Source organism: Eutrema salsugineum, unplaced genomic scaffold (assembly GCF_000478725.1).
Source record: "Eutrema salsugineum unplaced genomic scaffold, Eutsalg1_0 scaffold_13, whole genome shotgun sequence".
In the NCBI taxonomy this organism is placed as follows: Eukaryota; Viridiplantae; Streptophyta; class Magnoliopsida; order Brassicales; family Brassicaceae; genus Eutrema; species Eutrema salsugineum.
The window spans coordinates 7,068,982-7,094,937 of NW_006256885.1; the positions used below are offsets into that span (position 1 = coordinate 7,068,982).

At 37.7% G+C, this 25,956-nt stretch overlaps 8 protein-coding genes and 1 long non-coding RNA gene across 14 annotated transcripts in view; 4 read left to right on the forward strand and 5 right to left on the reverse strand.

Moving 5' to 3' along the window:
- LOC18024629 (myb-like protein X) overlaps positions 1 to 3,702 on the forward strand; it is a 4,120-nt gene extending 418 nt beyond the window's left edge. For 2 of the 4 annotated variants that reach the window (XM_024159842.1, XM_024159843.1), the window contains exons 2-5: positions 201 to 339; positions 444 to 738; positions 1,629 to 2,514; positions 2,765 to 3,702. In XM_024159842.1, coding sequence (XP_024015610.1) covers positions 661 to 738; positions 1,629 to 2,514; positions 2,765 to 3,252 — 1,452 coding nt within the window. In that variant the 5' untranslated portion in view covers positions 201 to 339; positions 444 to 660 and the 3' untranslated portion in view covers positions 3,253 to 3,702. Of the gene's footprint in view, positions 340 to 443; positions 739 to 1,628; positions 2,515 to 2,764 lie in introns of all 4 variants that reach the window. The other 2 variants (XM_006407788.2, XM_024159844.1) reach the window with 2 other exon arrangements.
- Positions 3,703 to 3,832: 130 nt separating this feature from the next.
- On the reverse strand, positions 3,833 to 6,065 carry LOC18024630 (GTP cyclohydrolase 1). The gene is made up of 2 exons (XM_024159845.1): positions 5,434 to 6,065; positions 3,833 to 5,149 (listed from the first exon to the last, which is right to left on the reverse strand). Exons 1-2 carry the CDS (start codon positions 5,645 to 5,647, stop codon positions 3,963 to 3,965), a joined length of 1,401 nt encoding a protein of 466 aa, XP_024015613.1. The 5' UTR covers positions 5,648 to 6,065; the 3' UTR covers positions 3,833 to 3,962.
- A 4,979-nt stretch (positions 6,066 to 11,044) lies between these two features.
- On the forward strand, positions 11,045 to 12,736 carry LOC18024631 (ninja-family protein AFP2). Its single transcript, XM_024159789.1, has 3 exons — positions 11,045 to 11,492; positions 11,764 to 12,108; positions 12,536 to 12,736. Exons 1-3 carry the CDS (start codon positions 11,072 to 11,074, stop codon positions 12,544 to 12,546), a joined length of 777 nt encoding a protein of 258 aa, XP_024015557.1. The 5' UTR covers positions 11,045 to 11,071; the 3' UTR covers positions 12,547 to 12,736.
- Positions 12,737 to 12,946: 210 nt separating this feature from the next.
- LOC18024633 (FHA domain-containing protein FHA2) lies at positions 12,947 to 15,406 on the reverse strand. 2 transcript variants are annotated; one of them, XM_006407792.2, is made up of 4 exons: positions 14,736 to 15,406; positions 14,350 to 14,507; positions 13,344 to 13,984; positions 12,947 to 13,167 (listed from the first exon to the last, which is right to left on the reverse strand). In XM_006407792.2, the coding sequence occupies exons 1-3, from the start codon at positions 15,337 to 15,339 to the stop codon at positions 13,775 to 13,777; spliced, it is 972 nt and encodes a 323-aa protein (XP_006407855.1). In that variant the 5' UTR covers positions 15,340 to 15,406; the 3' UTR covers positions 12,947 to 13,167; positions 13,344 to 13,774. The 2 variants fall into 2 exon arrangements, with proteins under 2 accessions (XP_006407855.1, XP_024015683.1); XM_024159915.1 differs by lacking the exon at positions 12,947 to 13,167 and having other exon boundaries at positions 13,905 to 14,016; positions 14,447 to 14,507.
- LOC18024632 (wound-induced basic protein) lies at positions 12,982 to 13,425 on the reverse strand. Its single transcript, XM_006407791.2, has 2 exons — positions 13,344 to 13,425; positions 12,982 to 13,167 (listed from the first exon to the last, which is right to left on the reverse strand). The coding sequence occupies exons 1-2, from the start codon at positions 13,412 to 13,414 to the stop codon at positions 13,098 to 13,100; spliced, it is 141 nt and encodes a 46-aa protein (XP_006407854.1). The 5' UTR covers positions 13,415 to 13,425; the 3' UTR covers positions 12,982 to 13,097.
- Positions 15,407 to 15,561: 155 nt separating the features above from the next.
- Positions 15,562 to 16,894, forward strand: LOC112088987. Of its 2 annotated transcripts, XR_002900809.1 has the most exons (3): positions 15,562 to 15,628; positions 16,407 to 16,508; positions 16,661 to 16,894. It is a non-coding gene; the product is annotated as an uncharacterized LOC112088987 (long non-coding RNA). The 2 variants fall into 2 exon arrangements; XR_002900808.1 differs by having other exon boundaries at positions 15,570 to 16,508.
- Positions 16,895 to 17,401: 507 nt separating this feature from the next.
- On the forward strand, positions 17,402 to 19,952 carry LOC18024634. The gene is made up of 2 exons (XM_006407793.2): positions 17,402 to 18,003; positions 18,462 to 19,952. The coding sequence occupies exons 1-2, from the start codon at positions 17,741 to 17,743 to the stop codon at positions 19,840 to 19,842; spliced, it is 1,644 nt and encodes a 547-aa protein (XP_006407856.1). The 5' UTR covers positions 17,402 to 17,740; the 3' UTR covers positions 19,843 to 19,952.
- A 411-nt stretch (positions 19,953 to 20,363) lies between these two features.
- On the reverse strand, positions 20,364 to 22,837 carry LOC18024635. The gene is made up of 5 exons (XM_006407794.2): positions 22,696 to 22,837; positions 21,490 to 22,352; positions 21,113 to 21,373; positions 20,691 to 20,929; positions 20,364 to 20,566 (listed from the first exon to the last, which is right to left on the reverse strand). Exons 2-4 carry the CDS (start codon positions 22,348 to 22,350, stop codon positions 20,714 to 20,716), a joined length of 1,338 nt encoding a protein of 445 aa, XP_006407857.2. The 5' UTR covers positions 22,351 to 22,352; positions 22,696 to 22,837; the 3' UTR covers positions 20,364 to 20,566; positions 20,691 to 20,713.
- A 672-nt stretch (positions 22,838 to 23,509) lies between these two features.
- LOC18024636 (E3 ubiquitin-protein ligase RNF4) lies at positions 23,510 to 25,314 on the reverse strand. Its single transcript, XM_006407795.2, has 6 exons — positions 25,178 to 25,314; positions 24,629 to 24,918; positions 24,466 to 24,526; positions 24,281 to 24,342; positions 23,937 to 24,175; positions 23,510 to 23,824 (listed from the first exon to the last, which is right to left on the reverse strand). The coding sequence occupies exons 2-5, from the start codon at positions 24,836 to 24,838 to the stop codon at positions 23,957 to 23,959; spliced, it is 552 nt and encodes a 183-aa protein (XP_006407858.1). The 5' UTR covers positions 24,839 to 24,918; positions 25,178 to 25,314; the 3' UTR covers positions 23,510 to 23,824; positions 23,937 to 23,956.
- Positions 25,315 to 25,956: the final 642 nt, after the last annotated feature.

Consider the following 25,956-nt stretch of genomic DNA (forward strand, 5'->3'; position numbering starts at 1 on the left):
CTTAAGCTAATTTGCGTTTTTTTTTTGCTATCTGGGTTTCTCCCAAAGATTTCGGTTTTTCTTACTCCCTTTTACGCCAATTGCACTTAGCAATCTCTCTACGGGGCTGGTGATTTTATTCCGATTGGATTTATTTTTATTAGGGTTTGATTGGATCGCACCCTTGATTTGGATCCTAATTGCGGTTTTCATACTATTAGGACCAGCTCTCGGAGATTAAAGACTTGTCAGAAAGAGATTGAATTGTAACGGAATAAGTGTGTATCTATTTGATTCCCGAAATCGGATTTTATTCACATTCAATCGGAAAGAGCCAACTTGTTGGCGGCTGCCGATAAGGTGCTTTGAGCTGCTCATAGCTTTACTCCAAAACTTGTAAATCTGAGTTACGGCTTGCCTTATGTTCTCGAAATGACATCGATTTCTGCTCATGGTTTTTGCAGGTTAGCGACAAATCTTGCGGCTCTCGAGGTGTAAATTGCTAATTTTGTAGTGTATTTTGGATTGGAGTGGCCTTTTGGGAAGTTTATCCAAGTGATTCTATTGATATGGTGTACTGGGTCATAGTTTCTGATCTGGTCAAGTGTTGGGATAAAGGAGCGAAAAAGTAACAAGAGTGGTTGAAAGTATACCACTTTACGGTCTTGACGGACAAGTGCCATGTCTCGTTGCTTCCCATTTCCACCTCCAGGATATGAGAAGAAAATTAGAACCGATGAAGCAGACTCTTTACTAAAGGTTCTATCTGTTTAACTCTTAGCCCTTAGGATCTCCTCTCGTTTGAAAATTTCTGGTGTTTTTTGTTGGAGAGTTACTAGAGTACTTAGATAACACATGTCTTGACTCTAGGCTTTTAGAAACCGTTGAAGAAAACTTAGCATATTTCACGAGACTAGACCTCTTACGAGTTCCTCTACTCTGAATACGTTTATCTAATGGAGGAGAATGGTGAATGGACGAGTTCGTGGAATCCTTTGTGTTGTTTTCTACAACATACAGATCTAGCGAAGTGTTGGAGTAAGGGACACATTGACCGTTTCAGAAATTCTCTTATTGTTAGTTGGTCAAGTCTGAGCTATTGTCACCCAACACATTTCTCTAGATGAAAAGGAATTGATACCTGTAATGATAATCATCATTGCTGATGGACGTCAGATACTTAATATGATAGAATCATAAATGCCTGTGAATTGCATAAACAAGTAAGGATTATCCACGTACTAACTTTTTTCAACTTAAGAATAGGTTATGTAGTACTACGACCTTTTTATTTTCTTGCACTAGTGGCTTCTGGTCTGCCCTAAGTGTCCTTCCACTTCTTTTTCTTATAATCCTTGACTAACGTAGAATGCTGGATGCTGATAATTTGTGTAAGGGTTCGCCTATTTGACCTGAAGTTAACCAGTTTGACAGATAATATGAGAATAGTTTCCTAGGAATCGTTGATTGTGTACCATCTTGAGAAACTAGGTACGTACTGGAGGTTGTCCGTCTTGAAATATTGATCCACCTGGTTTTTTCTCTCAAAACTTATTTGAACCAAGTAAAGCTAATTAATTCTCTGAATGCCTTTCTTTAATCATCACTTATATATGTGTGGTCTTTTTCTCCTGGGATTGAAACTGCAGGAAAAGCAAAAGAAAGAGAAGAAGCACAAAAAGGAGAAGAAGGATAAAGAAAAGAAAGAAGGAAAAGAGAAAAGAGATAAAGAAACAAGCAAAGACAAACACAAGGAACGGAAGGAGAAAAAGGAGAAACATAGAGATAGGAAAGACAAAGATCGGGATAAAGAAAAGAGCAGAACTTCTGAGGGCAAAAGAACTGCTGGTGTTCTGCCGAACACAGGGGACAGAGAAAAGCTTGTAACAAATACTTTGCAGAATAATGGTAATGGAGAGACTAAGTTTATACAGGACCTGGCAAGAAGGATCAGAGATGAAGAAGAAGCTACAGACAGTCAAAGTGTGGGAAAGCTTAGTTTTCCTTGTGGAGCTACAGAGACCAAGATTTCCTGCCCAATTCCACAAAACAAGCATAGGAAAGATGATGAAAAGAGAATCAACACTCATAAAAACGTTGCCATGGAAAAAAGGTCTGAAAATGCGGTTCTTCGAGTATCATCTTGCACAGATCAGAAAGGAACTGAGGTTATGATCAAACCAGTGGAGGTGAAAGATCAATCAAACGAAACGGAACCACAAGAGAAGAATCACCGCAGGGAAAGTGTGACAAAGAGTGATAAGCCATTGTATAGCGAAGGGTTAAAGAAAAGTGAACCAAAGTACACAACACATAGAAGTAGTCAAGAGAAGAAAGAGGAGAAAACAGATGTGTTAGACAAAGCTGGTCATGACAAACTAAAATATGTAGAGGGAGGGCCCAGATTAAAAGAGAGAGATGTGGATAGTAGGAGTTTGAGAGTGCAGGACCTTTCCAGGGCGAGCTTCAAAAACCTTACCGCAGAGGAAATTCTTGGCAAACGGAAGGATCTTGAGACAAATGGATTGTTGTATGGTGAGTCCTTCCCTAATCCAGCCCTTTTATTCAATGGAACGGGTACTATATTGTGCGTTTTTTTTTTAACTTATGTTTTATTCAGAGAGTAGTAGCATGCTCATTTGATTTCTCTATATTTTAGTATATTTTATTTTCACTTTGTATAATCATTGGAAGATCGATTTTGCTGATTTTATTTTCCTACTGTGTTTTTTTTTTACGTTACTACTGTTTGTCTCTTAGCTTGGGTTCTTGAATTGTTATGCAGAGAATGGATCTAGGCCAAACAAGATACAGAGGCCAGTTGCTTCTCCTATATCATCCGTGAAAAACGGAAGAAAGTTAGGAGCATGCCCATCTCCTCCGAAACCTGTTTCTGAGTTGCAAGGAACAGTGTGTAACCCAGAGGTGAAGGAGCATAAAATTAATGGATACATTGGTTTTCAAGAATCCAAAAGCCGTCCAACGATTCCTTCTGTGAAAGTAAAGGAAGGCAGTGAAGCATCAGCAAAAAAGCGGCCTCATTCAGACTTAAAGTATTTGGATCAGATACTGAATGTACCGAAAAGAGAGGAATTGTATGAGATCGATGATGGTGAACAAGAATGGCTATTTGGTCAGTCGGGTGTGAAACTATTAAAGAAGCAAAGAGCAGATTCTACTACTTCATTGGATGAGACTCTGCAAGTCTGGAACCAGGCTCTTAGAATAGAATATGCTGATGTTGTAGCTCTTCCATATGTTGTTCCATTCTAGTTTGACTACATTCTGATGGTCATCCACTTTCAAACTGAGGAGAACGATCCTCCCTCACGTCGCATTGCAGTGACTTCTGCTCAGTACTTTGCTCGGCACAGCTGGAATGAGAGATGTTGCGGTATGACTGGGTTGGCTTCATGAGATGAGAGAGGCTTCCCTAATAGCACAACAAGTCAGGTCAGTAAGGGCTACGTAGGATTTAGAGTAAAATCTTTTTGAGAGTGTGATTGTTGGAAGTGAGATTTCAGACTTTTGGTTCAAGTTTTGATTCTGCTGTGTCAATCATCAGTTGATGGGATTAGCATTGAGTTGTATATTAGAGAGATATAGAAAAATAGGGAGAGATTTTATAATTTACCCACTAATAGATTACATTTGTATACTCTGTTTCCCCTTTTCTGGGTCACAATTATTCCTGGAATCCAAACAAGTTTACTCATTTCTTCTTTTTTAAGGAAAGAGGGTCTGGATACGTAAACAGTGTTGGGGAAAATGCCTCTAAAATTATCTATCGTTATTAAAAGAATATGGATAGATATTCAGTTCGATGTCAAAAACAAACGAAGCCATTATGAAGAATCAAAAACCAAGAAATCGATTTGCTTCCGAAGCTTTGAGACTTCGAAGTGTTTATGATAATATATAAGAAAAAGAAAACCCAACCAGAAGCATATAAGATAAGACAACAAACAAACAAGAAAACCCTCTCAAATGGGGAAGCTTGAATCTGTCTTCAAGGCAGTTGCTGTATGGATCTTGTCTAGAAAGGCCGCTCTAGCAGAACCGTCATTCGAAAACCGACCCAAAACTGCAATTGTCGCGGTGCTGCTTCCAAACTTCTCAATTCCTCTAGAGATCATACAAGTATGCCCAGCCTCCGCTACTACGATCACATCCCCGCCAACAAGAGGCGATAGTGTCTCAGCGATCTGTCGAGTCATCCTCTCTTGCACTTGAAGCTTGAACCCATAAAAGTGTACAATCGATTTCATGAGTGAAGTTGCAGTAGAATTGGGGATGTATCCTTCAGCACAAAAGTAGCCAATATGAACAACTCCATAGAATGGAAGCAAATGATGCTCACACATTGACCAGAAGGGCAAGTTCAGTTCACAGTGCAGCCTACTTTCACTGATCTCGCACTTGCTTTTGACACAGTTAAAGCCGTTTAGCTTCATCTCGAGGTTGGCATTTTGGAAGTTCATCATCCACTTGAGGAATCGAGCTGGTGTGGCAATGAGTTCTTTCCTCGACGGATCTTCTCCTAATGATTTCAGAATGGAAACGACTGCAGAAACCATTTCTGTGTCTTCTTCAGGCGAGAGTTTAGACGAGCTTTTGAGGCTCGGGCACCACTCTCTCACAGAGCCGCCATTTCTACACAAAGCTTGCGTTTTCACGCCTTTGAACTTCAATAAACTCAGAAACTCACCCCAAAGATCCGAGCTTTCATCCTCGAAAACACCTGACCCAGAGGAAACCATTAGCTTCACAAATCCATGGTGGCTTGACGAGCTCAGAGAGTCAACGTCCAAAGTAGGGAAGCGAATGTGAGAGCATTGCAGAACAACAGCAACTCCAGATGGTTTGACCCAGTGTTGGAGAGCTGAGCAAATATCATCAGCCAAACGCTGAGGCTCTTGGAGCCGCTTAGCGAAAACATCTGCGACTCTAGAGAACTTGCTCAGTCCTAAGACCCGTTGCTCCGAAGGGACATAACCTATGTGGCACCTCACATGAAAAGGAAGCAAGCAAGATTCACAGTAAGAGTAATGATCCAGATCTCGAACAACAACAAGTCCTCCCACTCCACCTGCTTGCCCAACTCCTTCATCCAACCCTGCTTCTGGAAACAGAGCACTCTGTACAAACTCCTTCACCTTTTGTTTATAACCTGAGCAAAAGAAGCCATCAGAGAAACATGACTTTAGCAACATTCTATTGCTTTCCGTAACAGCATTAAATTCTAACTCATTTCACCAGTTGAAGCCGATAAAAGGTAAATCCTAAGATATTACAAACCATAACAGCAGAAACTAAACCAAGCATCATTTAAGTAACAAATAAAGCTAGCACAGGGAGGGTCATTAAACAAAGGAAGAGAAACAAACCTAAATCAATAACTGATGGAGGCTATAATCAGATTCGAGTACAGGAAGAAGAAACCAGCAATATTACCTCTGGTGCCTTCTCGAAGGGCCTTGGCGACACGAAAAGGAGTCTTTTTGATGCCTTCTCTATTGACATCCTCACGAAGACCTTGCAAGAGAAGCTTGACAGCGTCTTGGATTGCTAAAGTCTCAGGCTGGTGCTCAAAAGGAAGCTCAATGCAGCCATTTTTCAATCCAACCTCAAGCTCCAGATTCAAATGCCCTTCATCTAATGCGCCCATTGAAAACCACCACCGGATCCAACCGACAAGGAACAAAAATCACAAATCAGAGAAACAGCAACTATAAGCGATCCAAGCTGTTTCCAATTATCCCTGGAGAAATGTAAAAAGTGGGTCTCTTTCGAAATCTCCTAATCCGGATTTAGAGCTAATCGAGTCGTTGATTGTAACAAAAATCACCAGATTGGATAAGAAATAAAGGAATTTCGAAAAGTTTTGAGATTTTCCCAGATGCCCACTAGAATTCACACCACAACGTATCTTCCCACCCGAAACCAAAAACCTTTCGCTCGGGTTATGATTTTCCCGGAAAACAAATGGTTTTTCTCAGGAAATTTAGAAACGAGATAATACGCGGGTGGGAAGAAACGAAGGGTTGCCGTTGATCCAGGGATTTGTGGATTCGTAAAATCGTTGAAAAGTATATACGCGATCTAACTTATAATATAAATAAGTTTCCATTAACTTTTCGCGTATCGGAAAGCGTAATTTTCAGAGCATCTCCGATTTTTCTATAAATATTCAAAGGAAAAGGTAAAGGCGGCCAAGACGTTTCTTCACCAAACCCTGTTTCTCCAATTAAATTTTAACACTATCATGTTACCCAAGTGGATTCAAACTTAATTTTAAGTATGCATTCCATTATCCGGACATAGATTTTAAATTTTCCCGGTAATTTTATAATCCTTTTTTTTTTTTGCGGCAATGTTCATTCTTTTGGTTCCTTGAGAGTCTAAAGTCTAAACTATCACAAAACTCCAATGTGAACCGATTAAATCTGGATCACATGAAACATCCGATAATTTTGTTTGGCAAATATCAAAATTTGATCTGCAAGTTTTCTATAATTTCATCATTCCGTCTTTGCATCAATTTTTACTTTTCAGTTCCACGAGAGTTCGATTCATGACTAAGGTATCGAGTTTCCTACATAACTTCATCATTGTTGTACTTGTGTACATGTGACAATGTTATTTTAGAGTTCTACGAGATCTGATCTAATCACTTGATTTACATTAGATTTTCATGGAATTCTGCTTTGAACCAAATCAAAGCAATTTCCTTTTTTATAATCGAGCTTTAATTCTGTTAAACCAAACTAATTAACTTAATCCATTAAGTTAACAATATGTTGTGATAGATCATTCAAACTAACGACTCTATCTAACTGATTTATAGTATAAAGCTTTGAATCGGTTTCTCTATTTTATAAAAAAGATAGAAAAGTAAGATTCAAAAAAAAAATATGATAGAAAAGTCAAAGTTCAGATGCAGATCAGACAAAGTGAAAAAGGTCCCGATCGCAAAGGGGCGAATAATGTCGCTTATGTTGTAAATATGCAGTATACGATTGAAAGTGTTAAACACGTTTTACTCAAATGGTTAACAAAGTCAAAATGCGAAAAAAACTCAAACGTTATATTAATCGTTATAAATAGAAGAATTTGAATAAAAGTTCGAATATTAGAATTTAGAAAAAAAAAATCAAAAATTATGTTTTTAGAATTGTTCTATTAACCGTTTTCATTCTCACTCATTTAGATGTTTGAAAAATATAATAAGGGCCATATTGTTTTCTGAAATTATCTTAAGATTATATGGACTTTGGCACATATAGATGTACGTTAACTTGTTATGACCAGATCTATTGTAAAAAGGGTGTGTTATGAGAGGAAGAAAGACAGAATGAGGAAAGTACCTGAGGAATCCATGGAAGAAGGAAGGATGTGTTTTTTTTTTTTTTTTAATTTGATAAATGGGATGGTTAATTGCACGTTCTTGTTTCTTAGGTTTGATATTTATAGCAAAAGTTTTCAAATAAATAATAAACCAACCCCTATTGAGTGATCATTTACCGAATCTGTTAATAAACAAGGAAGAAGAATACTTGATTTTGTTAAATACTCCATATAATAATATATAGACATAAAAAGAGATAGACTTAATTTTTGATATATCTAATTCATTATACACATAAACCATTCTATGGATAGTTTTCATTTACATCATAAGTAAAATTAATGGTAATTAATTATTTTTTATTTATTTAAACAATATACTTTTATCTCTGTCATAAATATTGTTTTAGGCTTATATATATATATCAATATATATGTTATTTAATGACAAATCTTCATTCACACAAAAGATTATAAAACATCTTCTATTAATTAAATATTTTTTAATTAACCATAAATTGCATTAAAATTAATTAATATTAAACTAAACTAAAATTAACCTTCTCCATAGATAATTACTTTATTTATTAGTGTATTTTTGTTAGTGATAGATTTTCTCATTAATCCTAAAAGCAATATGTAGATCAAAAATCCTATCTAAAACTTCATTTTTATTATGGTGTAAGAAGTATGAAAATCCAAATCACTTTTTGAATATTTATGTTCCACTGATCACCTTTATAAATTCAAAAATTATCGGTCAATGACTCTTTATTCTATATAATATTAAAATTGTAGTCCATCAGTCTTTTCTATTGTTTTTATGTTTTCTTTTTGATTGTCATAGTCTTTTTTTTTGGTAAAAATTGACATTGTCTTTTTTTATTGTTTAAGGAAACATGCATGGAAATTGCGAGGAGAGAAGAGAATAAAAACAAGGGATGTCACTAAAATTCTGGTTATGGTTTTGTACTTACATATATAATATGGAGGTAATATTTACTAAGTTTTGAGCTAAAGATTTGTAGAAAGTAGAAACGGTAATCAGTCTGTAAAACACTTCCCGAAAAAAATGATTAAAGTTGGAAACAGCAAATGATTGAAAGCAGATACGGGTTAAAGTTGGATTACTGTTTCCATATAACAGAGATAAAAGAACGTCCCTTGAGGATTTTCGTACTTCATTTTTTTTAACTATTAAATGAATTATGTTTTGTTAACAGTCTGAAGGAAACAAAGAAAAGTTGAATCTATTTTTCCTTGAGGGTTTTCGTACTTCAATTTTTTTTTACTGACATAGTGTGTTTTTTTATAGAGAAATTTTAATCAAATCCAACTAATACAAAGATAAACAAGTTTTTAGCATGAGTTTTCCGCAATCTCAGCTCAAATAAATTACTCAGAATCAAGCCTAATGTGCAACTAATTTATTCATAAGTAAAACCAATCTCAAAACCTCTTGAGAAATCACACCCTGAAATTCAAAGCTATTTTTTCTAACATGTTCGCCTTTAAAACAACTTTACCAAAAGGAAAAAACAATTAAAAACCTTTAAAACAAAGAAATAAAGATTCAAACCCTTGACTTCACCAAGGAACAAGGTTAACTTAACCAACTGGGCAGTGTGTTTAATTTTATACAAACAAAAACCAATTTCTTTATGGAGTTCACTATTTAAGAATAAAACAGTTAAGCATGTGGCCAGTTTGTTAAATAAACAAACATACAGATACAGTATAAGCAAGTTGGTGCTAGCTGTAGCACCGAATAATAAAAAGTTAAATAAAAATGAAAACTTAATAAATATTATACCCAATAGCTAGATTTTGACCACCGATAAAACGGAAGACAGTAGAGTGTTTTGGGTTTGAATAAAGCGTTTTCAGTGTTTCGTAAAGTCTGAAAACTTAGTGAATTATGCATTTTGTTGTAAAAATTTGTTTTTAGACAAAAGAAAAAATATCGTTCTATACTATCTAAAATGTAGTTGAAGAAACGAATTCCACCAACATCGTTACAGAAAATACGTATCTGTGTTATTGGAACGTTTCAGATCATAACTCAAAAATTATAAAATATGTCATCAAACGTACTTGTTGCTATTGTGAACTAGGCCATAATTTGAAATTCTTATCACCTTGGAACCATCGTTTAGATACCATTTATTTATTTTTTTTTTGGTAAAAGTATTCATTAATCACGGCAAAACCCGACCATTTGTTGCTATTTAAAATTTTGAATTGAAGAACATCACGATCCCAAATATGTTTTAAGCGTCTGTTGTTAATTTAACGCAACAGTTTACTCACACCGCGATCGTTTCCAAACACTACCAAGAGCTTGGGCCTTGGAGCCAAACAAAAACTCTCCGTGTACAATCACTCTCTCACACCGAAGAATAAAAATGAACAAACAAAATGGACTTTCTTTGGGCCTGAACTAAAAAATATTAGCCCATTAATTTCAACCGACTCTGTATTCCCGACGTCCATTATTTTTGAGACAGACTTCATAATATCTTTTTGAGTTTACCGGTTTCAAATCGCTGCTATGTCTCGAGACACCGCCTTCAATCGTTCGTCTAGTATAATATATATAGAAAAATTAAATAAGGTTAAATATATTATCTGGTTAAAAACCGAAATCTATTTTATTGAATTTTAGTTCTTTAATAGTATATATATATATATAAGAATTTTAGTTCTTTTTTTTTAAATGGGAAAATGCACTACTTCATTGTTTTTCACAAAAATTGTTTTAAAGAAAGGGAGGGACACATAAGCAAGTTATTTAATTTTTATTATCGAACGTAAGATATTATGTTATCTTCCGTTTAAATCAAAAACAAAAAACGATGTAAAGAAGAAGATTCCAAAAAAGGAAACCGTATATTTTCATTCCGTAAAGATTCCTTGTCTTCCACTTTCCAGATGCAACTCATGCAAGACTACAAGGCTTGGGACTTTTCCATTTTCATACAGCAACTACTGCAAGCTGTTCCACGATTCGAAGAAAGACACGTGTCACCTATCGGTCAGATAGTTCTTTACAACCACTTGTTCTCGAAATCATGATGACGAACGAGTCCGTCAAAAAAGAATCACGTGGCGCACATCCGTCACGTCAGATGAGAATAGCCGTAACGGCGCTTTTGCTGAGCTGGACCGGTACGGCAATGTCTTTCGCTTTCACCTCAAGACTGTGGGACCAGCTTTAATCGATGAGGGCCACGTGTTGAACCAAGAGTCGACTTCGTGCTGGAGATTCGCGGAGTCAGATATGGGATACAACGAGCTGAAAACCAACGTGTCCTCGTCAACGCCAGCAGTCTCTCATGGTACACGTGTCAGATGCATGTTCCACGTGTTGCACTTGGCGGCCTCTCTACACTCCGTCAAAAAAGTTTCCGCTGCTTCTTAACCAATTGAAAAATAGACACCAACAATGCAAATGGAAAGCGTTAATCGGATAATCCGAGATTGTAGCGCTAATCAAGTTTCTTAACCCTTCTACTAATGAATAGGTTTATAATTAATTATACGTTTAAATTAGAAACCGCCAATGTCCACTATGCTCTTCGGACACGTGTCATGTTCCAAAGACTTCCTTTTCCGAAAAACGGACGAAAGCTTCAAAAACCCTTACAAACCAAAATACTGCACAGTATAAATATCGGTAACAAACCATCACTTTTTTTCTTTTTGACATTACATAATTGTTGAATATTCCATTACTCCTCAATCAATGGCAACAAAGCTTGGAAAAGACGATGAAGTTCAGGTCGAGCTTGAGCTATGTCTTTCTCTCGGAGGTCCTTTCAAGAAAACAGAGAAAGCTAAACCAATCGAATTCCGTACGGACGGAAATTATAACGCCGTCAGATGCGCCAAGGATATTGGCTTTGATCTCAACGGCGGAACACGGAAGAGGCGGGAAGCGCAGAGAAGCGGAGAAGAAGAAGCTGAGTGCAAGAGGATCAGAACGGTATGTAACGGAATCCTTGACGGAGTTGATCACGGCGTGAATTTGGACTTGAGTTTTAGGAAAATGGGTAACAATTACGGGTCGGGTCAATTTAAGGAAAATTGTAAACCCGTAACTATCGGGTCACCCATTTGCAGCTCCCCCGACGTATCTGATCCGAGCAGCTCTTCTCGCCATGAAGGTATATATCGTTCTATTTACCAAAATTTTCCAGCTTTTGTAAGACCTTACCTTATTGAAAAGAAAACTAGTTTTTTTTTGAAGAGATTGAATTTGATTGATATTTATGGAAAAAAAAAAAAGAAATTTTCATAACGTCTCTTTTATAGCAGTATTTTTTTCTTAACAAGTATTAGAATAGGTTCGATGTATTGAAGAAGCGAGAAAATTATGGTATTTGCATGCAAATAATTCGGAGGAATTAATTATGGTTGTGTCCTCATCATGTTCAGGTGGAAGTTGTGACTTTGGGGTAAATTCTGGCCAAACAAAACCGGTTACATCGCCGGTTAACAACATTCAGACCGGTACAGGAGAAACCGTGCAGAGCAGAGACGGTTCGAATGATGCGGTGGTAGTGAAGACCCAAGAGCGTCACAAACCTGTAGCCAAAGAGATCGGAAAGCCTCCAAGACCGCGTCCCAACGGTAACGGAGTGAAGGGCGCTTCTTTAACCCTTCCGTTTGCTCAGATGCCGTGCGTGACTAGCACTGGTAACGGACCCGAGGGCAAAACCGTAAATGGGTTTCTGTATAGATACTCGAAATCAGAGATCAGTATCATCTGCGTCTGCCACGGTACGTCTTTCTCGCCGGCTGAATTCATCATCCACGCTGGTGGGACCCCTGTCCCGCATCCGTTAAGGCATATAACGGTTGTTCCGTCAACGTTTTAAAACGTTACTCGTTTTTTTAGGATACCTTTGTGTTGTGTCACAGTTTTGTGTATATATTTTAGCTGAAATGCAGTTTTGAGTTCAAAGGGACTCTATTGGTAATCTTTGTTTTTGGTTTCCAACTCATTTTGCACCTTTTTTCTTTTGTGGAGTTAAATATAAAACTGATCTTTTTCATTGCCTTGCCTTGTTAATGCACATGTAAAGCGAAAGAGTTGTGAGACGATCATCTCTACAGGACTTGTTATGACCTCTAGCTTTTATTACGTACATGTCTACTATATAAATTATTTAAGCAAATTATAACATATTCGTCTAATTTGTTTAAGGTGATCAGTAAGTTTACACTCTCGTCTTGTTCAGCTCACGGAGAAGAAGCGAGATGCAGACAGAAGTGAGTGTTTGGAGAAAGTAACAGATTCACTTCAGGTTCTGGGAATAATACGAGCAGGTAATGGAGGACCAGAGGAAGTTCGACGAAGAAGAAAAAGAACAGAATCAAAATTGAACCTGCCTAGTTATGTAGATAGAGGCTTCAAATTTACTTGCATATACATATGATTATAGTGATCGAATCAACCAATTGATTGTTATGCGACTAGACTCAAAACACGAGACGTTATGATTGTCGTCATAGCAAGAGTGGTCAGAATTATTGTGAATCTATGGATGTGAAGCTTTTACTTTATATTTTGGTAAATAAATCGGATTTCTGCAAATCTTGACTCGAAGAAACTGGCTACGATCCTAGATAAAAATACCCCCAAAAGAGCAGTTCAAAGGAAAGAAAACTTCAAATGAACATTAAGATAAAATTCTGCTTCGAATATAAATGTTACATGACACACTAACAAAGGAAATGTTACATGAACACACCAACAAGGGATAAGTCTATTCATTCATAACAGGTTTGTTGTCGCTGGCTTTGGGCTTCTGTTCTCTTGGCTTGTCCTCGATTTTCCTAGTTAACAGAGGATGGGAGATTAAAATAACAATTTCCTAATTAACATGCGATGGGAGATAAAAAAAAAAGAATAGTAACATCACTCAATTTGACAGAACAAGATCTTGAGATCCAGAAACAGCATCGTTCAAAATCAGTCAAAACAGCACAAAAGAGAAAAGAAGTGTTTGTACCTTTTGTCGGAAGAGCTTCCCTTCTGGCTAAGGAAGGACCTGAAGAGGGCGGAGTTCACATCATAAATCATCTTCGCTCAAGTCTCTCTCTGGTACCTTCGATCTCAAATGCTGCAACAAAAATGATAAGAACCCTAAGACCACACGTTTAGTCATTTTATATTGTCTGATTCTGGTCATTTTCTTTTTGGGCCTTTTCTTCTTTAATGGGCCTAGCCCGTGTCATACACCTCTTCCCATTTTAAACGTTATTTTTTTCTTTCTTTCTATAAACACACATTATTTTGGTAATATATTAAAGTTAGGCTCTAGCCCAACAATGTTTCCCAATCCATTACATAGACACCGCCCTACACTCAATCGAATCAAAAGATATAACAATTTTTCTGCACTAAGTAAAACAAGCACAATCATGTTGGTGATGATGGTTTTCATGAGAGGAGGGAGACGAGGGATACGAATTCTAGCGTAACCCTTCCCTTTGATCTTGTGTTGATTACAAAATGTTCCGGGTATTTTCTAAGCAGCATCAGCAAACCGAACCACGGTTTACCCTTTGCTTCAGGGATAGCCCAATCTTCTTGTGCCAGGTACCTTCTTACTCGACTGTGATGCCATACGTTTCCATACTTCTTTAATATCTGTCACAGGCCAAGCACTATGATACATTAGCATTATATTGAATCACAAATAGGTTGGTTGATGGAAACAGGATGAAACTATGCAATGCATAGGAAAATTGGTAAGACCGCATTGACACCATACACGCTTGCTTTCAATGGATTAATGGTAACACTACCAATAATATAGCCAGGGGCCTTAAGTTTCAGTAAGTGAGGTAAAATATTATCACTGACTAACTACTGAATACCAAGCTAGCATTTAAGGGTGAATATTGCCATGAAATTGTATATACTGTTATAGACCTAATAATTTGCATGAATATTGTATAGATTGTTATAGACATAATAGTAGAAAACTCGTGCTAGGTTCTGTAAAAACTAACCACGGAATGAAGTTTTTCCATAGGCATCCAATCTCCCGGACCACACAAATCAGAAAGCACAGTGGCAACAGATGATACAACATCCTTTTCCTCTAGCTGCAAAACTTGTTGATCATCAGCTTCACGATCTACCTTTGCTCTTCCCTCTCTTTTCTTCTCTGCACACATGAAGCAGAGACAATGTCGTGGTGTCAGTAACATGCACAGGAATCCAACTCTAAAATCGTAATATCAGCCAAAAGTTGTGCGCAACAAAAGAAAACAAAATCACTACAACCTATCTTTAAACAAGCATGATCTGATCAACTGAAACCCGAAGCCTATTTAGTCTCAGAATGAAAATAAGCTAATAAGAACTCAAACTATCATGAGTGCACTGGTTTTACCACCGGAAGCATATTCTTCATGTCCATCTCTCCTTGTTTTCTTCCCACTGCCCCTGACATCTTCGTCATCGTCATCGTCAATGTCATCTTCGTCATCATCATCATACTCATAGAGCTCTCTACTCCGTCCACTCTTTATACCCGACCCGGAACCCGGACCCGAATGATAATTTTGGTAGGGAACAACTGTGCCGGCAATAGTATGCCCTGAGACGTGGTGCCTTGGTCCCAACGGCCCGCCTAGGATACTCCGAACCGGTAGAAGAAAGTAGAACTCTTTGTCCCCTATCTGCAAAAGGTCCTGTGAATCGAGCTTGACGTTAGGGTTCCCAGGGAGATGGAGTACGCCTTCAACGAAGCAGCCATTTTTGCCCAGGACCTCGAGGGAGAAGCGGCGGCGCGTGAAGTCGTAGAAGATCCGAGCGTGGTTTCGGGAAATGTTCATCCCGCCGCCAAGAGAAGATAGGTCGACGTCGACGGTCGATTTCTTAGAATTCCGGCCGAGCATAATGGAGTATGACTGCATATAGTACTCGAAATCCTCACCTTGCAGCTTCGCAAATCCTACCTCTACGTCCCTACCTCCTCCAATGGCTGTAGCCATTCTCGTGAAATTTTCCGGTGATTAATTTGATCGTTTATGAAGCCGGAGAGATCAAAGAGGAACGGGGAATGTCAAATTAGGGATTGCAATTGTAATAATTTCGGAAACGAGAAAGATATGTTTGGGTAACCGGATTAGCTTATCCAGTGTCCAGGTAGGATATACGCTTCTTTCTGAAATGACTGTTTTCCCCATCATTTTAAGACGTGAACAAAAAGCCCTAGCGACACGGTCGAGTTTTTAACAGCCGAAAGGTTGAAACTTTGAGAGTGGCGGAGAGATCTGTGAGGTTAAAGATTCGATCTTTACCAGATGTGTTCGAGCATTTTTTGATTGATTGGATTTTGTTTCATTCTCTGTAAAGCATAGGGTCGGTTTGTTGTATACTTTTGCTTGTGGTATTCTCGTTTGACAGAAGTATTCTGTGTTGATTTTCGTTTCGGCTTTGATCGTTAAGTTGCCAGATGATGATTGAAAATTTTGCGCAAGGGTTTTGAGTTTCAGAAGATTGGAGGATACTCTGATCTGAATGAACCAATGAGAAAACCATTTTCTTATAATTCAGTCTGATGGCAGCTGATCAGTGTTAAGAGTTTGGAGTTTTAGCTAGATGGTTTGATTTGGATTGTCACAATCAGATATTTTTTCTTTCAAGTTAGCTTTTCTGTTGCTCAGAATATGATATACTTGCCATTCTTTGCCAGAGATGCGAATTAGAGTAAGAACGGATCTCGCTCTTAGCTACTTTTGCAGTTTTCTCATCTTTGGCCAAACGTATGGCCGGCGTATGCATATTAGAGCGAGGGCTTTGAGTTCCTGAGGATTGAATGTTGTAGTTTTGGGAACCGTGTGAGGTCCTGTTTTCTCTAAAACTGTCTGCTGGCACCAGATCAATATATCTAATTAGAAGATGTGTTGTCATCATATAACTTTTGGTCTTAAGCAGCTTGGACTTTCTTAGGACTCAAGCTATGCATGTCTTTTGCTATGCACATCTTTTGGCTTATGTTGATTTGGAATTCCTAACTGTGACAAGTATTATTTTCTCTCTTCATTTTGATGGCTAGGTTCTGGTTTGGACATAAGTTGCTATTGATGTGTGGAAGCTATGCGTCCTAAGGGATCAGATTCTGTGATATCAAGAAATCACTGCAGTTTTCTTGCAGCATGTACTTTCTCTGCTCTCTTCTTTCTTTGTTAACTCGGAATTCTAAAGCTCATTAAGGCTAAATTAAGTTCTGGTTTAATTCTTGTTCTCATTTTTTAATGTTACTAATGTTGAATCTTTACTTAGTTTTGGTGGTATTGCTTACTGTTGCAGGATATTGCAGAGGCAAAAGACTTCTTTTAAGTCCATGCAGAATAGAGATTTGGTTCTGATTGACATCAATCGTAAAATTTTGGGTTCTGATTTAAACATTGAATGATGTTGAACAATGTTTTAAGTTTGAGTTTTCTTTTGTTGTCGTGATAGTTAACGAAGTTTTAGTTTTAAACGTTTTAATAGCAAAAATGTAAGTTATAATATTTGTTAATGTAAATTTCGTCTTGTTTAGATGCAAGTTGTGTGAATCCCACTCCATGGCATACTTCAAAGCTGACTAGTGAAAGTGAAAACAACTTCAACTAATTAATTAAAGAAAAAGGATTAATTAAATGAATCAATTTTTTTTTGGGTAAAAGATTGGATTCTGTTATTGTTTGTTGTAATTTGCATTCTCAGAGTTATAAAAATAGTGTTACACTGAATTATACAGTTTGGATTATTTTGAAACTTATTTAATACCCGAACGAAGTTATGATTAGACAAAGCGACAAGCAAAGAAAACGTTAAGAAAGGAAAAAATGCCTATAATCATAATAAGCAAAATGTCCATGTTCATCACATGGAACAAGATCCTCCCAGACATATCTGTCACTCTTAAGACTTTTTCCCGTCTTTGCTTCTCCTTAATTCTTATTACAAAAATGCATACTTGAATCCAAAAAAAAAGAAAAACATTTTCCTTTTTTTTTTGACTAAAAAATAATAAAATAAAAGTAGCAAGAGAACAAGTCCAGCTTAAAGAAGCACATCTCTTTACTCACTTCACGATTCCCCCGTCTCGTGTTTCTCTCTCACTTCTTCTTCTTCATGAGTTTTCTCTCTTCTTCGGTCTTCATCGAGGTCAAATCCGCAGAGAATTTGATGCTTTAACAGCCAAAACAGAGGCAGACACATACATGTGTGATGTCTCCATAATCCCATTATTATTATTATTATTAACTCACCACCAATTCTTACAATTCTTACTTCTCTCATAAATTCCCATCCTTTTCAGATCCAACACTCTCCAAAAACCCAGATTAACAAAAAAGGAAATTTGGACAAACCCATCTCAGAGCAGAATCTGGAGAGAGAATGGGAGTCATATTGGACTCATGGTGCTTTTGCAAAGGAGTAGGTAAAAGCGAGAAGATGAAAGGTTCCATTTTCTCCGGCAAAGCTCCGGCGATGGCTCGAATCACCGTCTCCGGACCAAATGGGATTTCTTCCGGTACCGGATTCCTCATTCACCGGAATCTTCTTCTCACCACTCACCTCAATCTCCCTTCCATCTCCGCCACCGAAACTGCCGAGGTCCGCCTTCAGAACGGTGTCGCCGCCGCTCTCTTCCCCCACAGGTCTCACCACTCTCTTAACACTCTTGAGTTTGATTCAATTTGTTTTTTTTTTCCTGTATTGTCGGTTGCACGATCCGTGGAAATTTTTGAATCAGTGGGATTAAAATGGCTCCAATTCACATTTAAAAACCAAACCATAGCTTTTCGTCAGACCAAAAGAACCTAAAGAGAAGACCTTTATCCTGTAGTAATGTTTATTTAGTAATGTTTCTGGATCTATAGCTAAATTTGGTAAGTTTTAACTTAACAGCAAAATTGATATTTCACCTTGTAATTATTGGAAACCCTCAACTTTGGGCATATTTACCATTTTTTCGCAAATTTCTCAGCATTTCCAAGAAACCTGAAAACTCATCTGTGCGAGATTGTCTAAAAATGCAATTCATTGAATGCATCAAACATAATATGAACAAGCTCGATATCAATTTCAGTTGTGCATTGTTTGGTGGCATTTGCAGGTTTTTCATCACAAGTTCCGTGATTGATCTCACCATAGTTGGCTTAGACCTTGTTGATGGAGACTCAAATTCCCAGACTCAAACCCAACAGCCACATTACCTGAAGACATGTTCCAAACCAAACCTGGATCTAGGAAGTGTAGTGTACCTCTTAGGCTATGCCGCTCAGAACGAGCTCAAGATTGGTGAGGGGAAGTTAGTGGTAGCTACCGACAATCTCATCAAACTATCCACCGATGAAATGATCTGGAGTCCTGGTTCTGCTGGTTTTGATGTTCAAGGGAATCTCGCATTCATGATCTGCGATCCAAGAAAACTAGCGACATCACCAGCCTCAACCTCCACATCTTCCACTTCATCATTGAAGAAAGACAACAACAAGACACTGATGATGCAGTTTGGTATACCCATACCAGTGATCTGTGACTGGCTGAATCAGCATTGGGAAGGTAGTTTGGATGAACATATGACCAAACCCAAGTTGCCTCTCATTCGGTTAATGTCTTCTGGTCAGAAGAGCGAGCGCTCTTGTACTTCCTTCACCATGCGCCGTGTTTTCAAGCCAGCTGACTCTGCTGATGTTGGAACACCATCTTCATCTAACACTAGAGATCAAACTCACCTGAGCTCTTCTATCGCCGCTGAGGAAGAAAAAGAAGAAGAAACCTCAAAAAACAATCCACAAGGCGGAACTGCTTCTACTACTCATGCACAGGGTATCCCGACTCCTGAGATATATGAATCGCCAAAGTTAACGTCAGGTCCTTTGAGAAAGGAGGCTGGTCAAGTACATCTTTTGGATATCAACTTCCCTCCACGAATACCTAAAGTTACAACATTTCTTCCTCAGCACAATTCTCCACAGAGTAATCATGTGGTGGAAGAGGCTGAGATTGCCTCTGAGGGATCAGATGCGCAGATTGCTTCAACAGGTTCAGTAAACGGCGCTCTCAGTGAGGTCATCTCAAGTTCACCGCCACCAGAAGCACACTATGTATATAACAATCATGGATACAGCAGCGAGGAAGAGACAATGTACTCTGCAGAAACAGCTGAGAGCCGAAACTATCCAACTCCTCCAATAAAAAGCGAGTTTCATCATGAGAGAGTTGGAAGGAGCCAAAGCTGTGTGAGCTCCAGCAGGTGGGGAACACCGCAGAAGAGTTTGAGCGGTAGAAGAGCTATGCTGGAGAAACAGAGAAGCTTCGTCCATGGAAAGAAAATGCTTTCACAAGGAGCAACCTCGCAGAGGAGTAATGACTATTACAGCCCAACGGTCTCATCAATCATGAAGAAAAGGAATAACAGTTCAGAGCAACCGATTTTCAAACCGGTACCTAGACCTAGGGCTGTTAGTTCTTCCCCGAGATGGATGTTTTGAGACCGATACAGACCAAACACCTTCATAGAAAGAGAGAGACATCTTTGTTTAAATTTTGATGTCTTGCATTCTTGTAAAACTAATTTGATTTCAACTCTTGTGCAGACATATTGAAGAGAATGCAACAAATAGAAAACATACAGACTTGCAGCGTTCGGGGTTAAGCCCGAGAGAAATCTGTGATTTTAAGTTCCTGGAAGCTAAAAAATACCTTTGTTTTTTGCTGGTTATTTTTTTACTTAAGGCCATGGAGGAACAATCCAACGAGCAATTTGCAAACAAATCATGAACAGCTAAGATAGAGATCAACCAAATGTCAATGATTTCAAAGGTAACGACACCATAAGATCAAACTTAGCACAGAATTTTAAAAGGAAACTGTAGGAGCGACGGAGCAACATGCATATGGCATGCCATTCAATGCATTCTAGTTGCTGTTGTTAGCTTAAACTGATTTAAAAGATATACCTAACACAAGTATAAGGAAAGTGAGAAACGTAACTGCGCATACCAGAGGCTCATGATGTAAAGATGATTTCTTAAGATTCAACATTATCTTCCCAAAAATATCTCAACAACACTAGACAAGAACAGTGTTACAGATCACCAATTAATGATATCCATTAGAAGGAAAGGTAGTTAATTCTCTCACAATACAGAAAAACATTCAATAACAAACTACAACTGATGAACATCTCTTCATTGTTCCTAAAGACCATTAACCCTGCAAGAGAGGAAAAGGAAAGGAAAATTAAAAGGGAACAATGAGGATCTGGTTTGTAAATAAACATTGAAGAGAAGCAATTTCTAGAATTGAAGACAAACCATATTTGATAAGCTAAACTTACATGGTTAAGTTTATGTAACATGCTCATTCGGTGGTTGGAAGGTAAATCCTAATCAGGTCACTAGCAGTGACATGTTTTCTACATGAAGGGCAACTAGGTTGATGAGAAATTGCTTTCTTTATGCAACTGTTGCAGAAAATGTGACCGCACTTTGTTGACGTCTCCTCAGTCAATGGACACATACAAATTGGACAGTAAAATTTTGGTTCCTCAACAGGAGCCACGGCCTTGGAATTTCTCTGAACAAGCAAATGAAACTTGGTCAGGCTAACTCAAAACAGGAAACCAATACTAATAAAAAGAATGGGGGATTGCTAGAATGACTCAAATTCAAGATTTTGTTACTAGAGTGCATGTTTCATCTTTTTTATTAGTAAAATCTGTATATGTCCATATAGCCATGTTTCATCCTTTCTACTCACCTTTGAAGTTCTTGAGTGTTTCTTATTTTTCTGTGTATACGTCTCGGCTCCATTATCTTCGTCACTCTGGTTGACATGTATTTTCCTTTTCCTCATATTGGTAACTGGATCTTTCGCAACAACGGCATCCCAAGCATTTATCTCCAAACGATCATGAATGATATCCTTGATCAAGTTGTCCAAATCTTGATCGTCCTCATCCTCAATCCACTTAGGATATATCTCTTCTTCTGGCTTTACAATTAAATGCCTAACACGCACCTGACAAGTTAATATAAGGTAGCCACATTAAACAACAATAATCCGACACATCAAAGCAAAACAACTCAGCCTAATTTCATAGCTAACTCAGCACTAAACAGAATTAGAAATCATACCTTATCGTAAGTTTTTTTCTCCTCTGCAAACAAGTCCTCAAAATTGAATCGCCTACGGGATCCACCCCATGAAACCAGAGGAACTTCTTGCCCTTCTTTCTTGTTCCCATACAGCTTTCCTAAAGCAGGTACTGACTCATAAGCCCATATGAGCAAGGCATGAACACACCCTCGAATTATGTAGGTATTCTTTGCTCCAAAAGTGACCACTTTAATCGAATCCATCAGGCTTTTAAATGCAAACCGACCCCAAGGATACCTATCGAAGGCGTCTGGATCCATTACTTGTTTGGCACATGCCAAAGGGATTCTACTATTTGGAGAAATGCCAAATATCCCAATGGACAAAACACACAACAAACCAAACATTCTTCTCTTAGCAAAACTCCAGTCCCTGCATCTCGCCAACACCATTTTCAGTTCGTTTAAAGAAGGTCCTTGCTCTGGAGAAACAGCCAGCTCACCCCAAAACTCTTTATGATCAACATCACATTTGTCTTGACCGTCAAATGGATCGGATTTCAGACCGGTAATATCTGCAAATTCATACAAAGAAAACCTAATTGGTTGACCATCAATCAATGACCATATCTCATGATTCTTCTTAATTGCTAGCTGGTTCGTTAAGAAGTAGTGGACGGTCTTGGCACACCAAATGTAATCATCCATTTGATGAAGCTTAATAATCACTCCAACCGATGAATCCCGTATGTCATTCCACACATCTTGTCCAATTGCTTCTTTCACCATTGTCAAATTGCTCAAGTGGCAGTTGTGATTCATGCTCTTTTTCTGAATAGGTGTTTTCCCTTTTTCATAAAGTCGCAAAGGATACTTCTTTTTCTCACTTGAAGAAGCCATATCTAACAAAATAAAGAGCATAACTTCATCAACTCAAAGAGCATATATAGAGAATGTTGAAGTATATGAAAAGAAATTGAAATAATTCCGTAGTAAAACAAAAGTTCTTCACCACTATAAGAACACAAATGTTCCATCACTACCAAAAAAAAATACAAATCTGCTTACACACATTTATATACGCGCCAAATTTAAAAATAATCCTTTAAAATGATTAATACATATGTTATGAAATTATGACCGGAATGACTGAGAAACAACGCAAAGTAGAAAATAAATCAAAGGATTTCACAAAAATATAATCGCAGATTGCAGAAACCGCATAAGGTGAGAAATCGAGTGTACCTGATGAGCTCGAAGACGGAGACGACGTCAGATGATTAGGCAGCAGGCGGTGGAAGGGAAAAGAGTGACGGCGTCTAGGGCATCAGATATCGCCGTCGGAGTTGCCTTATGAATTTTTTTTTTCTTCCAAAAATGAAATGACAGTAAATAAATTGAATTTATGAATTTTCCGTTATGTTGGGGATTGGTTGATCCTATAAACTCAATTTTATCAGCCAAATTTATAAGAATTTGAGATGTACCTTATATTTTGTTTAAATAACAATTTAGTCCTCATTAATAACTAAAAGTGATGAGAAGAAAGTAAAGGAAGTGCTGAAGAAGTGATGAGACTCTCGAGCAAAAGCAGAAGCCGTTGACTCGAGTACATCATCTTCAATAGCGATCATAGAAAGACCAGACACAATCTGAGGCACCGTTGAAATCTGTCCTCGCTGCTGATGTTTGCTTTGTGTCACAACACTTCTCAAATCTAGCTCAACGGAAAGTAAGATTGAGAGTGGATACTGAAAGAATGTTGTTGAAACAGAAACCATATATATACACACAATATATCAGTTGTTGGGGGTCAAAGCAATCCGTGATTTTGAGTTCCTGGGAAGTTTAAATACTTTCGTTTTTGCTATTTTTACACAATTAGATGCTTATTGCTCTTCTTGTCGCCGTTGATAGATCAACAAAATCCAACGAGAGCGTTTTGAAAACAAACATCATCAAGAGCCAAGCCAGTGAAGGTAAAAAAACATGGCCATAAGGCAGAAGTTAAGTGACCTATGTATGAAGCATAAGTCAACAAGACGACAAGTGTGCTAGTTATCTGGCTACTACTGCACTCTAGTCACAAAATTACCTTCTACATCAGATTATACCGGCTTAACAGATATACCTTCCTTATACTTTCTTAAGATTCAACATTACCTTTCCCCTATATATATATATATATCTCAACAATAAAGAGTCGCTCAGATAATCAAGTTACTGATGATATCCAATGAAAAAAACAGATCTTCAATGATTCCTAAATGTTTCTCTCACTAAGGCACGTTACAAACGACAACTCATGAACAACATTGTTCTTCACTGTTCCTAAACATATCTCTAAGGATAGAGTCGATAGACCATTTTAACCCTGCAAGAAAAGAAATCGAAACAATGAATGATTCTTGTGTGAAAAAACAAAAGATCGTCGTCGAGTAATGTACAGTATCAGGAACGAACCAGATTCCATTAGCTAAACTTACTGGCGATGTCACTGTATCATTCAGCTGGTGGTTGGAAGGAAGACTCGAATGAGTTCTTTAGCAGTGACCTTTTTCCTACACGTAGGGCATTTAGCTTGACAAGATATCGCGTTCCTTATGCACTTGTTGCAGAATATATGACCACACTTCGTTGACATCTCCTCGGTAAATGGACAAAAACATATTGGACAGTTAAATTTAGGCTCCTCTACAGTAGCTACGGCCTTGTTGGACTTTCTCTGAACAAGAACACATTGACAAATTGGTGAACTAAAGTCCCAACAGCAAAACTAACGGAAACCAAACCAAAAAAAAAAAGAAAAGAAAGTCAGAACACTACATACCGATTTGTTAGCTTGATCAGATTGCAGCTTTTTGCGGTTTTCGCTTACTCTAGTAGTATCACCTGCACTCATACCATGATACACTAACCAAAGTGAACAAAGAAACCCTTCTTGCAACACAAATGTATCATATATATTATGGTAGCTATGCAAGAGAGAATAAAAAAAGATAGATTCTAAATCACCTGACTCTACATCAACTACTAAGGCTCCTCGACGTGCGCCTCCCGATTTGTGTCTTTTAGCCTGGAACAGGAAACGAAACAGAATAAATAAACTTGTACAAAAACACCATGTCTTGTAAAGGGGGGGAAACAAAAAGACGAGATAAAGAAGAAGAGAGCGGACTTGATGAAAAGCAGATGCAGTTGATTCAACAACATCATCATCGTCTTCAATCGCATCTACATCGATCATTGGAGGACCAGACACAATCTGAGAAACCATTGGAGGTTGTACAGTGCTTTGTTGGTTTTCGCTAGGTGTACCATTCACATTGTTCACCTGTTGATCCCTCCTAAAACTCCTCGTATTTACCCTCTCCCTCCGAGAACTCATTTTCAAAACTCAAGAGAGTTAAGCCGACCTCAATTTGAGTCACTACTGAACTGGGTTCCGTTCTCTCAAGTTTAGTCCGTCTTCAACAACAACAAACAAAACAAAAAATCAAAGATTTTGTCACATTTCAGAAGAGTTCTATCTAAATTAGTAGAACTTGGCAACAAAAATTCAAGAAACGGTCAAATTCAGGTTTTAAGGCGGTAAACAAACCCACTAGAAACTAAACCCACTAGAAACTAAACCCACTAGAAAAACGAGAAATCAATCGACAGATCCAGAAATGGAGAAGCATACGACTGTTAGATTAGGACAAAAAAAAAAGTTGAAAGTTTGTACCTTTGAAACAGAGAAGGAGAACTCGACGATGTAGCAGGTGGGGTTGGGGAGTGGAATTTGAAGACTGAAGTGGTAGAGAGAAACGAAGGAGTTTTAAGGATTAGAATCCAATGGGTTTTTTTACTTTAATGGTGGCGCACAAGATCACTGCTTTGGAAATATGAGATTTTGTTTCACTTACAATTATTATTATTTTTTAGAAAAAAGGAAAAGGTTGTACTTTGCTCTTTATTTCCATGCAACCGTACTACTCCTACTGAAAATATTATTGTTTGACTCTTCTCTTTTTTTATTTGTTTGACGACTCTTACTGAATCTTACCACAGAACTCAAACTAGTTTACTACTCCACATACCAAGGCCCGTTGGGCTTTTGCTGAGATAGAAATATTTTCTTGCCAAGTCAACGAGTATAGTACTAGTACATGACTTTTTTTTTATTTATAGAAGTAGTCATGTTTGAACAAATACAGTAGTTAGTTACTGATGTGTGTAACGTTTGGATAATGTTTGCAAATACCACTTTTTGATTAATAACTTGTTTTTCTACATTGTGAAACTTTAGAAAACAAATGTAACTTTCACTTTCAGTGTTGAGAGAAAAATATTTTTTTAGTTTCGCAAACATTACTTTTTTAGTTAAAGGGTTTAGCTTCGCAAACATTACGTGTTGTTTTAGTGAATAATATCATACTATTTTCATGAATAACATGCTAAATATCTGACCAAAAAGAAAGAAAGAAAAAACATACTATATTCATGAATGTTATGTTATTTTTT

Excerpts from the sequence above, each read along its gene's own strand:
- LOC18024630 (XM_024159845.1), bottom strand. The coding sequence starts at position 5,647 with ATGGGCGCATTAGATGAAGGGCATTTGAATCTGGAGCTTGAGGTTGGA. Across the intron at positions 5,150-5,433 it reads CCTTCGAGAAGGCACCAGAG|GTTATAAACAAAAGGTGAAG; the intron begins GTAATATTGCTG and ends TCTTTTGCTCAG.
- LOC18024631 (XM_024159789.1), top strand. The coding sequence starts at position 11,072 with ATGGCAACAAAGCTTGGAAAAGACGATGAAGTTCAGGTCGAGCTTGAG. Across the intron at positions 11,493-11,763 it reads CAGCTCTTCTCGCCATGAAG|GTGGAAGTTGTGACTTTGGG; the intron begins GTATATATCGTT and ends CATCATGTTCAG.
- LOC18024632 (XM_006407791.2), bottom strand. The coding sequence starts at position 13,414 with ATGATTTATGATGTGAACTCCGCCCTCTTCAGGTCCTTCCTTAGCCAG. Across the intron at positions 13,168-13,343 it reads GGAAGCTCTTCCGACAAAAG|GAAAATCGAGGACAAGCCAA; the intron begins GTACAAACACTT and ends TCTGTTAACTAG.
- LOC18024633 (XM_006407792.2), bottom strand. The coding sequence starts at position 15,339 with ATGGCTACAGCCATTGGAGGAGGTAGGGACGTAGAGGTAGGATTTGCG. Across the intron at positions 14,508-14,735 it reads TGAAGAATATGCTTCCGGTG|AGAAGAAAAGAGAGGGAAGA; the intron begins GTAAAACCAGTG and ends TCATGTGTGCAG. Across the intron at positions 13,985-14,349 it reads TGGAAAAACTTCATTCCGTG|ATATTAAAGAAGTATGGAAA; the intron begins GTTAGTTTTTAC and ends GGCCTGTGACAG.
- LOC18024634 (XM_006407793.2), top strand. The coding sequence starts at position 17,741 with ATGGGAGTCATATTGGACTCATGGTGCTTTTGCAAAGGAGTAGGTAAA. Across the intron at positions 18,004-18,461 it reads GCCGCTCTCTTCCCCCACAG|GTTTTTCATCACAAGTTCCG; the intron begins GTCTCACCACTC and ends TGGCATTTGCAG.
- LOC18024635 (XM_006407794.2), bottom strand. The coding sequence starts at position 22,350 with ATGGCTTCTTCAAGTGAGAAAAAGAAGTATCCTTTGCGACTTTATGAA. Across the intron at positions 21,374-21,489 it reads AGAAAAAAACTTACGATAAG|GTGCGTGTTAGGCATTTAAT; the intron begins GTATGATTTCTA and ends TTAACTTGTCAG. Across the intron at positions 20,930-21,112 it reads AACACTCAAGAACTTCAAAG|AGAAATTCCAAGGCCGTGGC; the intron begins GTGAGTAGAAAG and ends TTGCTTGTTCAG.
- LOC18024636 (XM_006407795.2), bottom strand. The coding sequence starts at position 24,838 with ATGAGTTCTCGGAGGGAGAGGGTAAATACGAGGAGTTTTAGGAGGGAT. Across the intron at positions 24,343-24,465 it reads AGTAGTTGATGTAGAGTCAG|GTGATACTACTAGAGTAAGC; the intron begins GTGATTTAGAAT and ends GTATGAGTGCAG. Across the intron at positions 24,176-24,280 it reads CTGATCAAGCTAACAAATCG|AGAAAGTCCAACAAGGCCGT; the intron begins GTATGTAGTGTT and ends GTTCTTGTTCAG.